Source organism: Dryas octopetala, chromosome 8 (assembly GCF_963921425.1).
Source record: "Dryas octopetala chromosome 8, drDryOcto1.1, whole genome shotgun sequence".
Taxonomy (NCBI): Eukaryota; Viridiplantae; Streptophyta; class Magnoliopsida; order Rosales; family Rosaceae; genus Dryas; species Dryas octopetala.
In genome coordinates, this window is record NC_141373.1 from 11,189,259 (window position 1) to 11,206,258 (window position 17,000).

The 17,000-nt window shown below is 34.5% G+C and overlaps 2 protein-coding genes across 5 annotated transcripts; both read right to left on the minus strand.

The window, feature by feature from the left end:
• Positions 1 to 675: 675 nt before the first annotated feature.
• On the minus strand, positions 676 to 4,282 carry LOC147277191 (pentatricopeptide repeat-containing protein At3g03580-like). Of its 4 annotated transcripts, none has more exons than XM_086254795.1 (4): positions 1,745 to 4,282; positions 1,344 to 1,587; positions 1,112 to 1,226; positions 676 to 1,017 (listed from the first exon to the last, which is right to left on the minus strand). In XM_086254795.1, the coding sequence occupies exons 1-2, from the start codon at positions 4,103 to 4,105 to the stop codon at positions 1,552 to 1,554; spliced, it is 2,397 nt and encodes a 798-aa protein (XP_086110921.1). In that variant the 5' UTR covers positions 4,106 to 4,282; the 3' UTR covers positions 676 to 1,017; positions 1,112 to 1,226; positions 1,344 to 1,551. The 4 variants fall into 4 exon arrangements, with proteins under 4 accessions (XP_086110921.1, XP_086110922.1, XP_086110919.1 ...); XM_086254796.1 differs by having other exon boundaries at positions 1,112 to 1,237; XM_086254793.1 differs by having other exon boundaries at positions 1,324 to 1,587.
• A 2,713-nt stretch (positions 4,283 to 6,995) lies between these two features.
• On the minus strand, positions 6,996 to 11,458 carry LOC147277192 (Magnesium transporter CorA-like family protein). Its single transcript, XM_086255347.1, has 5 exons — positions 11,156 to 11,458; positions 9,886 to 11,020; positions 8,652 to 8,731; positions 7,936 to 8,200; positions 6,996 to 7,817 (listed from the first exon to the last, which is right to left on the minus strand). The coding sequence occupies exons 2-5, from the start codon at positions 10,649 to 10,651 to the stop codon at positions 7,552 to 7,554; spliced, it is 1,377 nt and encodes a 458-aa protein (XP_086111473.1). The 5' UTR covers positions 10,652 to 11,020; positions 11,156 to 11,458; the 3' UTR covers positions 6,996 to 7,551.
• Between the last annotated feature and the right edge of the window lie 5,542 nt (positions 11,459 to 17,000).

The window sequence follows — 17,000 nt, forward strand, 5'->3', positions numbered from 1 at the left end:
TCAACCTTGTAATTGTTGATCAGTTACAATAATTATATTAAGAAAAAAGTCATTCACATAATTTTTCTTACATATTACTTATGGAATATATTACAAGGCTACAAAAATTAATATACAAAGGTTTAAAGATGGTGGATTGAATTGACATAAATTTATACATTTTATTATTTTTCTTCTGCTACATACGATGATTATAACTATGGGAAACTGTAATGTCATTTTCTTTGTCAAGTGACTGAAATCGCCATTTTTTCAGTTAATTTGCTCCATGAACAAAGTCAATAAATGCGAATTTAAACAAAGAAGACTACTAGTTGTTTCTTTTAAGTGAACTATAATTATTCAACTCAATACAAAAGAGGGGAGGAGGAATTCAAACTCGTAAACAATAATACTAGGGATCCAAATTTGTAATGCACTATATGTGTCAACATTTTACTAATTGTAACTTGTAAGTAAACCAGCCTAAAAACGGACTCATATATGAATCAATTAAACAATTCATCATTTGAGATCCAAATTTGTATAAAAAACTATACCTGCAATACCATGCTATTTCACCAGACCACTAAGAATGCAGCATAAATTTGCAAATCAAGTCCGAAAAGCAAATTTCTTTAATTATTTATTTCAACATGATATAGGAAGTTTCTAATCGTGCAAAGATGTCAAACATACAGCTTTTATCTTTGATTCGTTTAAAACTGCATTAGCAGCCAGCAACTCAACAAGAAACAATGAAGGAATGAAGATTACATTGACCTCCAGACATCTGAAATTTGTAAAAAAATTGGGCAAGCAATAACTTCATGGCTAGTTTATATCAGTAACATTCTGATCTCTGCATGGCATCCTTACTGAATTCATACCCCAAATTTAATGGTATCAACAGGTCCCCCATGTCCTTGGACCAAAATAACAAAGCCGCCAAAAGGGTGGAATAAAAAGTAGTTACTACCTCTGCGGCAGTACTAAGCATTCATATGATACAAGAGACTGTACATTTTACAAGCTGACCTGCAAGAAATGAGTAAAAGAAGAGGTATTACAAACCAGCTAAAGGAGTAAAATCATCCAAAGAATAGGCTATCCTCCAATGAGAAACCTTTACCTTTTCCTCTTGGTGTCCAGATTCAATAATTGCTCAACTAAATTCCCATATCTCTGTATGGGTCATTTAGAAAGTAGCTTAAACCAAACTGGATGTGGAAAGCAGCACAAGATTCCTGAAAAAGAGCTATGGCAATGATAAGGAATGAATATTCAAATAAATAAATAAAAATTCTGAACCTAGGAACCAAATGAGAAGAAATAAAAAGACACTGCAAATATGGATGCTTTACTTGAATCCGGAGGTAGCCCCTACTTTAATGAACTCCAATTCTGTGGGATTTCTTGAGGAATGACTTCTAGTTGAGGGACCAGCTTCTCCTCATGACTCTTCTCCTTTGCCAAGCAGCCATTCGGGTTTAAGAAGAAAGACAACCAAAGCACAGCAGTGCCAGAAGTAGCATAGCCACGCAGAGTAACATGACGTACAGAAACTATCCTTCAGCAATGGATCTTTTTGTCTCGTCCATGGAACACCTGCATCATTCATGAGAAACACAGAATGAGCGTATGCTTCTTGCTCAAACTGACAGCAAACTCATAGTCACCAATATCGAGCGTCAGGTATGAAATTTAAGGAATCAAATTTGAAGTGAAGTGAATCTAAGTTAGGAGGAAATCACATCTCAAGCACCTGTTCATCTAGCTCTATTAGACTATACCCTGGAGTTCTTTTTAAACGTCTCTCTTTCGCTGTGGCTCTTACTCTGACTACTTCACCCCACTTTCCACCTTCTGCATATAAATTTGAAACCATGGCAAAAGCACTTGAGTTCTTGGGTTCTAAATCCAAGAGGTGCCTTCCTAAAATCTCCCCCATCTCTATATTTCCATGTACTTTACAAGCCGCAAGCAAGGTGCCTAGTGTAGAAGCACTAAGCCTTGATGGCAGGGACTTAATCAGATTATAAGCTTCTTCAAGCCATCCTGCTCGGCTTAATAAATCTACAATGCAACCATAATGCTCTTCACATGGAATTATAGAGTATTCTTCCATCATGGACTTGAAAACTCGTAGGCCCTCATTTACCATGCCAGAATGGCTACAAGCAGTGAGAATTGATGTAAAGGTAACCTCATCAGGCTCAACCTTCTTGCGTTTCATCTGTTCAAATACCATGAGAGCCTCCATGCATTTCCCATGCATCCCATATGCAAGTATCATTGTGTTCCATGATGTAAGACACCGTTCAACTGCATGCTCAAAAAGATTTGCAGCCATATTTAATTTCCCACATTTGGAATAAGTAGTAATCAAAGAATTGGTGACAGATATCTCATTGCCCATATTAGCTCGATATAAGTGACAATGGACTTCCTTCGCTAAACTCAGACATCCAAGCTGACAAAATGCCTGAAGCAAAGTTATCAGAGTGACTGAATCATGTTCTACTTGCTCTCTTTGCATCAATCGGAACAATATTATAGCTTCATCAGCATGCCCATGATTAACATAGCCCATCATCATTGAAGTCCATGAGACCAAGTCCCTATATCTCATCTTGTTAAAGATTTGCCTAGCATGAACTGTACAACCACATTTTGAGTACATGTAGATAATTTGATTGGTAATTTCAGCATTCGAATCAAATCCATGTCTTAAAACATATCCATGGATGCTCTTTCCTTTTCTTATGTCTTTCAGTTCAGAAGTTGCAGAAAGAGCACTCAACATGGAACCTAGGTTTGGTTTAATACCCATTCCAACCATTTCAAGAAAGGTGTTCATAGCTTCACTAGCAAAACAATTGTGCAGATAACCACTCATCATCACATCATAAGATATAGCATCCTTTTTCTCCATTCTATCAAATAATTCCCTGGCTTGGATCAACTTGTTGCATTTAGAGTACAAATCGACCAGAGCAGTGGTTGCTACTAGATCAAGTTGAACACCAACTCGAATAATGTAACCATGGATACTCTTTCCCTCACGCAAACAATTCAAGTAAGAACAAGACAAAATCCCATTCGACAAAGTTATCAAATCTGGAACAAATTTTTCTTGCATCACTTGACAGAAAAGGCGGAAAGCCTCCAAGGGTTGCTCCATTTTAAGATAACCCGCAATCATTGTGTTCCAAAAACCGATTGTCTTTTTATCCATTTTTCCAAAAATGCAGGCTGCCATTCTAGGTGCCCCACATTTGTTATACATGTCCATGAGACTCGTTTCGAATACTTCATCTGAACCACCAATGCCTCTTCTAATAGCATAGCCATGGACCGAACAACCCACCTTCAGTGTGTTTAACTGTGATGCTGCCTGAAGTAAGCTCACGAGAGTGACCCGGTTCGGATACAATCCTTGTCTCTGCATATCGCGAGCAACCCCGAAAGCCTCATAAGCGCGGTGATCGCCAGTCTGAGCATACCCTGTAATCATTGAAGTGTATACAACAATATCTCTGTCAGTAATTTCATCGAACACCTTAGACGCATCCTCAATACACCCACATCCAGAATACAACCCAATAAGCGACGAACCCACAAAGCCATTTGCATTCAACCCAGACTTCAAAGCATCCGCATGAACTCCTCGCCCGAACTCCAAGTTCCCCAACACAGCACAGCTTTTCAAACCAAATGTAATGACTGCACTGTCCAACCCAATATCCCATTGCCTCAAATTTACGTACCGCCGAAGAACCTCGTCGAAGTGACCGGTTTTGTAATACCCAAAAAGAATTGAGTTCCAAAGAGAGAGACTTCCATTGATGATTCGATTGAAAACCCATCTAGATTCTGATAAAAATTCGAACTTTGCATAACAATTCAGAAGCTTAGAACCCAGAAAAATATAGGTTCCGAGCCCCTGACCCAAAATGCGAGCATGGAGTTTTCTCAGTGAAAAAGAGTCCGAGCAATTGTCCAAGGCAAAAGCGAGCTTCTCTGGAAGAAATGAAGGTGGAGAAGCTAGTGGATCTTCGATAATGAGTTTAGAGAAAGATCGAATCTGGGATCTGGTTGCTAATGATCCAAACCCAGATTTCATAGCGTTCTTTATTGTAAGCGATTGGTGAAAAGAGAAAGCATTTTGATATTCACAATTGACAGTCCTCGCTCTTCTAGAAGCTAAATTTCACTGACCCCTCCATGGAAATGCAGGTGGTGGAGATACGGCTGCCAACGCAAGCGGTTCTCTCCGGTCCATTCCCATAAGGAGAGCCGGTTTTTACTTGGAACAGAGTTCATTACTTTGCATCTTTAAAATTGGAGCAAACTGCCAAAATGATCCTTAAACTTTACCATTTCTCAATTCTCATTAGACTTTTGTCCATTAATTTTGACCAAAATATCAATCTAAGCCTTAAAAGTGCATTTTAAGTAACGTGGTTCTTGTATTTTTCACCACACATCACTATTGTTGCCCTTTATTGAATTTCATTTGAATTATCGTAAAAAATAATCATGTGTGTCCCACAAAACTTTTGTTTAAGAGTAAAAAGGTCTTTAACACACCCAAAGAGTAAAGACTACGATTGGGAATTATTTTTTTCAATTTTTTTTTAAATTATTTTATTTTAAATTATTTTAATATTTTTTAAGAGTACACTTGGAATTAAAAAGTGACCAAAAGCTTGTAGGATTTTTTTGGGTAGTTATGAGACTTGTGAAGATTATTTTGTTCCTCAAAAAAGAGTTATGTGCATTGCATGACACTTTTTTACGAAAATTTGGACGGAATATAACGATATGACAATATTGATGTAAATTAATAAAGATGAAGGATCATATTGAGTGAAAATATACTTTAAGGATTAAATTGATATTTGGGTCAAAGTTGAGTAATCATCTATAATAAAAATAAAAAAAAAACAAATCTTTCTCATTATTATAATTTCCAAACTTTTAATTTAGAAATTTTAGGACTCAAAATTTTACAATTATGTCAATTTAAAACTTATCGTTAATTTTTCAATTTTCATCTAATTTACAGTTAAAAATGCTCTAAACAAACCCCCTCCCCCCCCCCCCCCAATCTTCTTTTGCTACCCACCCTACATTATTTTTCATAAAACTTCTAAATTATCCTTAATTTAGATTTAAAAAATAAAACATAAGAAAAAAAAACCCCAAAAACCACCCACCCCACCCGAGCCCCCACCACTTCCCTCCCCATCAGCCGATAGCCCCTACCTCCTCTCCATCTAGATCAACCCCGGTCAATGGCGTCTCCTCTCTTCCTTTTCTTAGTTTCTCTCTCTCTCTCTCTCTCTCTCTCTCTCTCTCTCTCTCTCTCTTCCATTTTTTATTTTGTATTAAGAGTGAAGGAAGATAAAAAATGATCAATTAGTCTTCCAATGGTTGGTTGATTATGGTGAGGAAAGACGATTGAACTTTGAAATAGGTTTAGGTTTACTAAACCCCATTTGAGGATCCCAACACCAACTTTGATCTTTGACAATAATTTCATCTGACAAAAAGTGGGTGAAAAAACAAGGATAAATCTTGTATGGGGCATGCCCCACTGGGGCACGCCCCACTGGGGCACGCCCCACTGGGGCACGCCCCACTGAAGACTCTCTTTGAAAAACAACAAAATGGATTGGATCAAACATTACGGTGTCTTGGTTTTATGTTATCAAATTGTGTTGTGTTTGTCACTGAAAACTTTCGAGATTATGCTATGGAGTAAAATTAATGAGAACTATTATGATGACTATGCTTCCTTTCACGCTCATATTTGTTAGAATTAACAACAACAATGAGAGAAATTATTGTGTGTAACATGGCGGTGTGATCAATTTATTAGAATTTTAATATATACATAGTAATTAATATCTAAAAACTCTAAATCTTAAACTAATAAATTTATCATTCACCTATATTATAACACGTGAATTAAATAACACTGTCACATACAATAAAATTTTCCAATATTAAAGTCTTAATGATCCAAAAATTGCCAAGCACAGTAACCAAAGATAATTGTGAAGTATACAAGAATGACCCCGAGAAAAGAAAATACAAAGTTTTTTTTTTTGTCGAAAAATAAACAAAGTTTAACGGACCAAATGTTATTTTTGGCATACCATGGTCCAGCTAGTGATTTCAAGGAGCACGAAAAAGGGAATTGTATTCATGTTGCAACAGATATCTTCAGTTTAATTAGATTTTGTAGGAACCCTTGAACCATATATACCGTGTGAGATCGGCATCTTCTACTTAGATGATGGATGAATTGAGCAATCCTCTCTACTTGTCTGTCATTCATTATTTCTCTAAATTGAGTTGGTTAGTCATATGCTGCACCCGTTTCTTTAGAGTCTTAAAATTACAACAAAGTACACAAGAGGCTTTGAGCACTAAAGGGGTTCGAGTAACACACAATGGTCATATTATTTAGGACTTCTTGTTGTTTCAATGCAATATTAACATTTACTTTCACCAGTTGCAATTTGTAATACCTACACTATCTCTTGTAATGTGAATATTATTATGTGAATACTGCGTAACAATGAATACTACGTAAACAAATGTAACTTGGATACCAAGGCATGAATCGCTATGTAATGCCTATAAAACCATGAACCAAGGTACATAGTTATTCTTAAGAGAGAGATAGAGAGATCATATTGTTACTAAAAATCACCACTAACTGGAGCGTCATAGTCTCTTTAATAAGTACTCAATTCCTGTTCAAGCAAGTGGTGAATCATATGAGCTCATTCTTGGGAGTCCACAGTTAATGAATGACAGATGCCAGACAAAGATCTCTGTTTAAAACACAAACCCAGTCTATGGGGAGCAGACCATCTAAAATGAGTTTCCAAAGTTCTGCAATTTGCAAGTGCAGTCCATACATCTTGAAAACTACATTTCATAATAAACAAAAGATATATATACATTTGACCTCCAAACATCTGAAAGTTGTTAAGAAATCAGCCAGCAATAACTCAATTGCTAGACTTAAAAAAAAATCCATTTCTAGTTTATATCACTAACATTCCGATCTCTTTATGGAATTAGTACTGAATCACATTCCAAATTTAAAGATATCAACAAATCCCAAGTCCTAAATCTTCACTACCAGTTGTAATGAGTCTTTGCTTATGATCATGAAGCTGTTAATGACTGAGTATACATTATAAAACAACCAAAAGGGTGAACCAAAAAATAGTTACCACCACTGCAGCGGTATTAAACTTTCGTATGATACAAGAGACTGTACAGTTTAAAAGCTAACCAAAGTGAGGAAATGAAAAAGGAGGAATTACAAACCAATAAAAGGAACAAATCATCAAAAGAATATGCTATCCTCCATGGAGCAACCTCTACCTTTTTCTCTTGGTGTCCAGACTCAATAAGTGCTCAACAAAATTCCCAGATCTAGAGCAAGAGTAAATGATATTATTGACCATTTACATGTTTGTCACTGTATAGGTCATTTAGAAGGTAGCTTAAACCAAACTGGACGCGGAAATATGAACGCTTTCCTCATATCCGAAGGTATCCCCTTCTTTCTTGAACCCCAATTCCATGGGTTCTCTTGAGGAATGACTTCCTGTTGAGGGACCAACTTCTCCTCATCACTCTTCTCCTTTGCCAAGAAGCTATTCGGGTATAAAGAGCAGGAAAACAGAAGCAGAGCAGCGCCAGGAGTAGCAGAGCAACACAGAGTAACATAACATTACGGAAACCATCCTTCAACATTGGGTCTTTTTGTTCCGTCCATGGAACTCCCCCCACATTCATGCCAAACACTGCAAGAAATACAGAACAAGTGTTTGGTGTGAAAAGCTTCTTGCTCAAAGTGGAAACATATAAGAAAGCCTCAAAATCCAGTAAATGAAAGGTTATTATGTTAAAGAATAACTTTACCTCCAGTAATGATGGATAAAGGAAGGAATATTATAGAAAGGAACGAGAGATAATATAGTTTCCTGTTTATTTGCTCAGCTTGCCAGCTGTCTAGACCAGCCTGTATTGCCGTGACACGATTTGCTATAAAGCCTACATTCTCCTTTAGCCTCCTCAACCGTCCAATCAGCTCTTCAAGAGCAATAGTATCTTCACTGGAAAACCAATGTTTTGAAGAACATTTTTCTTTGACCCGAGGAAAAACTTGCTCCCCATGAGCAATTACCTGAGCTCAGTAAAATAAATGCAAAACCAATGAGGCTTATTCCACATGGTTCATTCATAGAACAAGAATTTAAATCAATTAGGAGATACACTTTCAAGCCAATCACATTCTTTTGAACAATCAAGGAACATGCATGATATGAACACACCCGTAGAGACTAGATGTTTAGGAAACCCCAACACCCATATGACTGATAGAAGAACTATCATGTATTCTAAATTCATGAAATTGGCTCCATCAAAATGGCTATATGGGTTGAACTACAATTAGCCTTGGCCTACTTTTTGCTTTTTGCTATTTTTTTTAGGGTATGTTGCTACTTATCAAAAAGTAGAGCTTGTGAAATCACCACTCAAATCTGCAGTAAGGCTTTAATGTGGAAGCAATTTAAAATAACACATAATTCTTCTTCCTTCCACACATGGTAGAAAATAATGGGCTGAAAAACTACCTGCAGGAGGCGCTGCAGGTTGAGATGCATTTTAGGAAATCTTCTATCATCTAGCATTTGTTTCTTCAAAGCAAAACCACCTGTTACAAATCAGAACCTCAGTGCATATTATTCAATCAAAATAAGTTCCAAAATTACATAGAAGATTACACATAAAAATCCACTTTTTTTCTATTTTTTTTATAGCAAAGTATCTATATATATATATGAAGGATAATAGGTGGTAAGAACAGAATCAACTTGCAAAGAATTACGCTCTACAAGTTAGAAAGGCTTTCAATTGCGGAAATGATTATGCATGGAAAAGCCAACATGCTTAAGAAAATGCAAAGTACTTCACTGAAAAGCACCACAATGGTTACTTGGTCCACTATGGTTAAAAACTTACCTCAAAAGCAAAACCTTTACTGAGTGCTGTCATAGGAGTTTTAAGGTATCCTTCATGGAAGGCCAGCAAATTATAAGTTTTAGAACTTCATGTGAGTTTTTCACTCATCCAAATCTGTCTAATGCAATAGAGAGGCTTCCAATGAACATTTGCTATCCACCAAGATTGGAAATACAAACATCAAACTAGACTGATATACTGACTAATGCTATGATATATGTATCTTACTAAACAAACATTCTTTTCCTGCTTGACTTATATGAAATGTATATTATGCCCTAATCATTTTAAGTATCTGCGATAATAGATCAAAAAGCTAAGGATAGTGTAGTCATTGTATATGAAATTTCAGATCCCCCAATGTGAAAAATCTTCTTTTTCGTTTCGTTTTTATTTTTCTTTAATCTTTCCTTAGTGGTTTTGTTACTTATCGAGTAAAAGTCCTAATAACAAATGTAGATAATGTAGATAATACAATACAAATTATTGACAATTTAAAATGATGTCTTTGGAAAATATATTTTGAACAAGGGCAAGTCAATTATGCAAAAAGGACAACTCGGTACATGCCACCATTTACTGATGATCTCCCAAGTCAACCAAAAAAGTTACCACCTTGGAATTACTTACAATAAAGAACAACACTAATGCAGTAGAAATGTGGAGCATGAAATTTATAAGTTCTATAACATTTTATTTCAAATGAATAGTCTGAAGGGGAAATAAGGAATTGACTAGAAATTTGTCCAAAAAGCAATATGTTCTGTGATATACAATAAATAGGCAAAAAAATTTGGTAAAGTGAATCTTTTGGGAGGCAGCTTAAATGTTACAATTGGAACTCACCTTTATCCAACTCAAACTCAACAGAATCCAACTCTATCTCGAGTTTAGTCACAACATCTTGGAGTTGATCCACATGTGTGTCAACAATATGAACCACAAGATTGGAGACAGATTTTGGCACGGGATTATCGGCCTCCTCAGAGTGATTCATCGTCAATAAGAACTCAAGAACATGCTCCCTTATTAGAATCCCACTCCTTTCCTTCTGCTCACCTCTATGGTAAGAAGGACTCTCCACACTAGGAATCTCTGAGAGTAGAGATTCACCCACTGGTGAGAATCCCAATCTGGGGACACGGCCCAAAGACACAGTTATCACCGAATTCTCAGTAATTCTTGCAGCAATTCTGAATGTGAAATCACTGGAGGGAGGGCCAGGAGAGTTGACTCTGAAGACAAGAGCCCCATCAACATGCCCACAAAAGGGTCCATTGCTGACAAGTGAGAGAATGTCCTGGAGTTTCAAAGGCGGGCAAAGAACATCGATGAGGTATTGTGCAGATTGAGATAGTTTCTGATTTCCTTTTGGAAGTTCCACATGGTACCAACAAAACTCATTTCCTCTACCCTCTGTAAGATCCCATTCCTTATTGTAAAATTCTCCAAATCCATCAAAGATATAAGCTTTCTTTCTCACCATGCCCCCATAATGATTCCGGTAGCGATGGGGCTCTCTGAGAGGAGCTTCTGCAGAGGGCTCTCTGTCCTCTCTGTCCATTTCCTCTGCCTCTCTGCTGTTGACTTGTAGCTCATCAGTTAGCTCCATAAATCTATAGCTATTCTTATATAATCAATCTAATTCTACAACAATCCTGAAATATATTAAAGTCAATGATATCCAGCCAATCCTAAATCAGCCTTGCCACCAATCATATGAAAATCTAATCATTTAAAGGCCCAACACAATATATTGCAGTCTTTCCAAATTCAAAACTGTATGTTACCAATCGCTTTTGGTCCAATTACAGAACAAATGCCTAAGATGATGAAGCCAAACCCAATCAGACTGCCCCAAAACCATACAGGAAAGGCTCTTAGATCCAAAAGGAACCAAAATCAATATCATTCACCAAACTTGTAACAAACCTTTTGGTATAGAAAAAACCAAGATTCCAAATTCACAATTCATCAATCCCTGAAGAAACACATCATAACTATATTCAAATCCCATGCATCCCAAAAAATTGTTAACTAACAGAAACACATCAACAACCAGAATATAAAGAAAAAACCAAGGTACTTAGAAAACTCTAAATTGGATAACCTTTACCTCATTGAAAGGCTAGAAATCCAGCACCACAGGGCCTAAGCAAGCAAACCCAGATAAGAACCAGCAAAACCCATCAAAGATCACAAGGGAGAGGCCAGAGAAAAAAAATAATAATAAACCCAGAAAGTCTTTCAGCAGCCACACACGTTATTGAACACTTCCAACAAAGATCATATAATATTAGTTACATTGTGGAATATTTTGGGAAATAAAATATCGGAGAAAACAAGAAGAAGCCTCACGTTCTGCTTCTGCATATAAACGTCCTGTTGGGAAACTTCCCCCTCCAAAACGAAAAGAGAGTATCTATCATAAAGAAAAGTAAATTACAAATCAAATAAAGAAAAGTAAATTAATCAAATACTAGTAATGGTACAAATATCATATGGTTTTTAAGATAATTATTACCACTGTACAAATCATACCGTTTTCGTTTCAAGTATTTATGTCATTACTATATTAATTTTAGTTTGAAGTATTATTGTTGCTTATAAGCTATAACTTATATGGTATTTTGGGCGATTGAAGAGACAAACAAGTCAGTTCAACAAAAAAAATTTTAAAAAGAGAGAGACAAATAAGGAAAAGGAAAAGATAGATTTGTTGTTGGATTTTGTGAGGTGAAAGAGTGAAAACAGGGATTATCCGTGTAGAGAATAGAAATAAATTAATTATAGTAGTAGTTGCACCTAAAAGCCTCAAATGAGTATAAAGCCAAAAAAAATAAAATAAAAAGTCTTAAACGGGTTAGTTATACAAAAAGAAAAGAAAAAACAAAAAAGCCCAACCTTGATTTTGGACATTTAGGGTTAAAGGCTTTAAGTTTGTATTGGGCTTCTAATAATTAAAAAAAGTGTATATTCTCTAAGGTTGAAGAAACCAGCCCAAATTAAATTTGGGCAAGGAAAGATATGAGGCTTTCACACGTGAGACCTCAACAAAATACCAAAATTTATAAACTAAATTATTTTAAAATCTATTTTACACCCCTAATGTTAAATAAACCAATCTAATGTTTCCAAATGTTAAAAAGGTCAACCTAATTATAAATATATCCACCTCATTAAAAAAAAGGCGCTCAAATTGGCCAAACAAAGAGACGCTAAGTGCACATGAAGCGTTGTACGGTGTTAATAGCCACACAGTAACTTTGCAGCAATAGTTACTATTCAACAGTAACTTTGCAACGATAAACATAATAAGGGTTGATGTGACTCCAAGTGTATTTTTTGTGTTTTATGTTGTTTTATGAACTTTTAACATTTTATGTAAGAAAAAGCCTATAAGTATCATATTTATGCCTTTTTTTTTTTTTTTTATAATTTTTGTTGCATAGTGAGTATAGTCATTGTTCAATAGCACCCACGTTGCAAAACACCAAAAAAAAAAAAAAAAAAAAAAGGAACTCAACACATTATTTTATTAAAGTGGATCAATCTATCACCAGTTTTAGAATGGGCTGGCCTATCATGGTATTTTCTACAATGAGCTTTGAAAAAAAAATTTATATGATATAGGGTTTTTGATCATTAGGCCCCAACTTAAAAAAATTTCTCCCCTTTTTTTTAATCAAAAACTTACAACTCCTCCTAGTAATAAACCTAGATCTTTTTTCCATTTATATTTAAGGCATTAGACATTTTTCATGTTTATTTTTAAGCCATCAATCAAAACAAAAACACAAAGCATTTGTACACCTAACGAAAAACCTTCAAGAGTGATAATTGACCCTAGATCGATTAGCATATCTTTGCCAACCGATTCATTACCTGCTAATTAGCTTAAGAATAATGTCATATTCATTGTAATCGTCACTAAGAATTATTGTTACAATCAAACAATAACAATGGTTGTAATTGTTAGCCAATATATGTTGTAAGTTGTAACAGAGTAATAGCTAGTCACAAAATTAGGGTGGATGCTATTTCATAAGCTTGTACTTTTGTGTTTTGTGTTAGTTCATTAATTTTTTTAAAGTTGTTTTTTATCTATAGTATATATCAATTCAACTATTTTTGAGTAGTCACTATTGCTTATTATTGACGAACAGTAACAATGTTTTATATATATATAAAAAAAGGCGATGCCCATGTGAGCTGATTTGTCAACCTATAATTCTTAGTTTGGCCTAAAAAAAAAATCTAAAAGAAATTAAGAAAAACAAAAAAAAACAAAAGTATTGAGTCATCATTCAAAGTTATAACTTACTACATCCTAACCCCATAAACATATCTGCATAGCTTTGAATGGATTAAGTTTCTCTTATGACTTTGTTTAATTTTGTTTTCATGCTTGCTTGGTGCCTACAAACATTGTTCTCGATCTTTCTTGATAAGTCAGTTGATTTTCAATTAATATAGAGGTGGATGTGGTAGTAGAAAGAAGAAGATAAACAGCATTTAAAGTTATTGTGATTAAGCATTTAAAGTTGAAGGAAAATATAAAAAGGAGAAGATAACAAGCATTATTATTTTTTTAGCTTATATTATAGGTTATATACTCATGTCCTCCAATATAATAAAAAATGATAAATATCATTTAATTCAATTTTAAGAGTGCTTAGTTATTCTATATATCCAATTATTGCCCAAAAAAAGTTGCTTTAATTTAGCCCGTCATCTACGGGTCAACAATAGGTACATTCCAAGTTCAAAGGCGATAAGGTTGATAGATGATATACCAATTTATGGGATCCAGAAAATGAAGTCTGACTCACAAAATCTCAAAATGGGATGGTTGACACTTGACTAAGGCAACTAGAGTTCACACGATAATTGATGCAAAGACTCAATAATTTAGAATCCTTGTTCAAGATTCTGCATCAATGATTCGAGTTGAAATCTCCTATCCCCAAATTGTGAGTTCCCTTTTTGTCACTCATCCTAATTTAATGACATTTGACCAGAACTTCAACAGAAAAGTAACACCGTTAACTTTAATAAAACATATTAAATAAATAAAAGGCCAAATGACACTTTTGGTTACTATAATTTCACCAAATTTTTATTTTAGTCATGTATTTTTATTTTTGATGATTTTGATCTTATACTTTTTTATATAATAGTAATTAAGTTCAAATAATTAATATCGTTTAAATTATTGACAGATAATTAGACGTGAAAGCACGTGCTTCGTATATGAGTGTCATTTCGAATATTTTAATCTATTTAAATGCATATTTAAACTTATATTTGTCATTTAATATATTTAGTATGGCATTGAAATTTTTTATTTTTCCTTACTAATTATATATAAGAACAGATATAGACTTAGGGGGTGTACTCAATTTAGATTTTTAATGACTTTTGTTAAATTAAAAAATCAGAGGGTACTCAATCAAGATTTTTATAGACTTTTTAAAAATCTATAAAAGTCATAGAGTACTCAATAAAGACTTTTTAAAAGTCTATGAAAATCATACGGTACTCAAAATGTCAATGACTTTCATAGATTTCTCAAATTAATGAACTTTGAAAGACTTTTGGCATTAAAATACAAATAACAAACCTCTTTATTTCTTTTCCATTTCCCCCACTGACTTTGAAAGACATTTTAGTCACACCATGCGGTTCCTCTCCCTCATTTTGGAGACAGTTTCAAAATCAAGACCAACAAGACTCCCAACCATCTGGTCCATTAGTGCCACCCTCACAGCACCATGACCCAGGTTACTACGAGCAACCACAAGGCTACTATGATCATGACCAACACCCACAACATGCATGGTTCACATGGTAATTCACAGAGACATCCACTGATCCACGACATCATATCCAGAGCCCCCACCCACATAGCTTGCATATACCACACCCTCAAATAATTTGCTGTGCAATATTTTGGGTTGTCATAATCATAGGCGGCCTAGTGGTTCTCATTGTCTATCTAGTTTTTCATCCCCGGACTCCAAAATTTGATATCTCTGCTGCCACTCTGAATGCAGCCTTTCTTGACATGGGCTATCTGCTCAATGCTGACCTTACTTTGCTAGTAAACTTCACCAATCCAAACAAGAAGGTGAGCGAAGACTTTAGCTATATGATCATTGATCTTTAATACGGGAATACCTTTATTACCAATAAATTATTTGATAGAGTGCTTGCAATATTTCTGCAATTGTTTTTACCATAAATTATTATTTTTTGCATATAATTTCCACATGTAGTTGCTTATAGTCTCAAATCCAAAGACTAATCAATAAACAAAAATAATTAGAGCACTTCAATGACTATTAATGCAAAATTATAATAATACATGGCCTTATGTTCGCAAAAGGTCCTTTTCAAGTTCTAAATATATAAAACATGCGTGAATTAACGATTAATAAGTTCTTTTAGGCATAAATTCAATTTAGACACATAACTATATATGTCATTTCAACGGGGTCCATTAACTTTAAAATATTTCAAATATACACCCGATCTACTATCTAAATTGAAAAATGGACTTCCGTCCATTGATTCGTTGAGAGATCAGTTAAATGTCAGCTTGGCTTTTGCTGACCGGAATAACTTAGCGATGTGGCGCCATCTCAGCAAACATTTCCCGCCAAATGAGCGACACGGCGACACCTGTCCCCAAGTTTCTATACAAAATAAAGCAGAACTTCGGTTCTATTTAAAAAAAAAATGATATAACCAACTAATAATATGTTCCCATGTATTCCCAAAACCTCAAATTTAGAGTAGGTTTGAACTTCAACTTCTAAATATTTGCTCTTCAAAAGTCATAACATGAACATCATATCCACATTAGCATATTTTTGAAACTTCAGGATTCAATTGGATTATATAATAAGGAATTTCAGGCCCTTATAATAATTAAGGTCAAGGAACTTCAGGTCCTTGTATATGGTTCAAGGAACTTCATGTCCTTGTACGATAAGAAATAAAGAACTTCGGATCCTTATCTTATTTAGTTGTCTAACAATTGAAGCATTTTGCACTCATTCGAGTGTATAAGAATTGAGTCACACTTGATTCTCATGAAGTGAGGCACCTTTTGCTTTCATCGATTATATAATGATTGAGGAACTTCACACCCTCAATTGATTTTGGCAAGATTAAGAAAATTTCAGGCCTTTAATCAATTGTATAAGAATCGAGACATTTTTAGCCCTCAATAATATCATTAAGGATTTTCTGGCCCTTAATTGATTTTATTTTTAAGATCAAGAAACTTTTATACTGATCTTATTTGTGAGATCAAACGATTTTGTGATATACAATATTAGAACACTAAAATGAAATTAGTAACAATCAAATAATATAAGAATTAAGTCATATATGTGAATATGATTAAATATAATATTTAAATCAAATCAAATAAAGAAACATAATTTAAAATATCATATGATTATAATAACATAAACTAATAAAATAGAATTATATTTAAGAAGAATCGGCTGCAATACTCAAACAATGGGTAATAATTGATCATAATGATTTTGATCAAACCTCTCTTTGCGTTGTTCCGCCCATCAATTAGATGAATCCAAAAGGCATGTTGAAACAAAACCCTTTAAGAAAATATTAATATATACCCATAAACACTACTGATCTACACTACAGGCGATATATTAAAGAATTGATCATGTATGTGGCCATGTAACTTCATGAAAAAGGTTAACATAGCTATAAAGATCCACATGCACGCAATTAAATGTAAGATCTCTAGAACAGCGTTAGAACTTTATGAATTATGAATCAACAAAGAAATACAGATCAAATCAAATACAAGAGATATACGCGTGCACATGTTATGTATATACTCAAGAGATATGCATAGATAATATATATACAAGTTAAGAAAATTCTGGAACTTGTAGATTAACCTATACAACCCAATC

Bases quoted from the DNA above. Each gene is read 5' to 3' on its own strand.
- LOC147277191 (XM_086254795.1), bottom strand. From the start codon at position 4,105: ATGAAATCTGGGTTTGGATCATTAGCAACCAGATCCCAGATTCGATCT. The intron at 1,588-1,744 runs GTGCTTGAGATG...TGAATGATGCAG, and splicing joins TAATAGAGCTAGATGAACAG to GTGTTCCATGGACGAGACAA.
- LOC147277192 (XM_086255347.1), bottom strand. From the start codon at position 10,651: ATGGAGCTAACTGATGAGCTACAAGTCAACAGCAGAGAGGCAGAGGAA. The intron at 8,732-9,885 runs GTGAGTTCCAAT...GATTTGTAACAG, and splicing joins TGAGTTTGAGTTGGATAAAG to GTGGTTTTGCTTTGAAGAAA. The intron at 8,201-8,651 runs GTAGTTTTTCAG...TACTGAGCTCAG, and splicing joins ACCTGCAGCGCCTCCTGCAG to GTAATTGCTCATGGGGAGCA.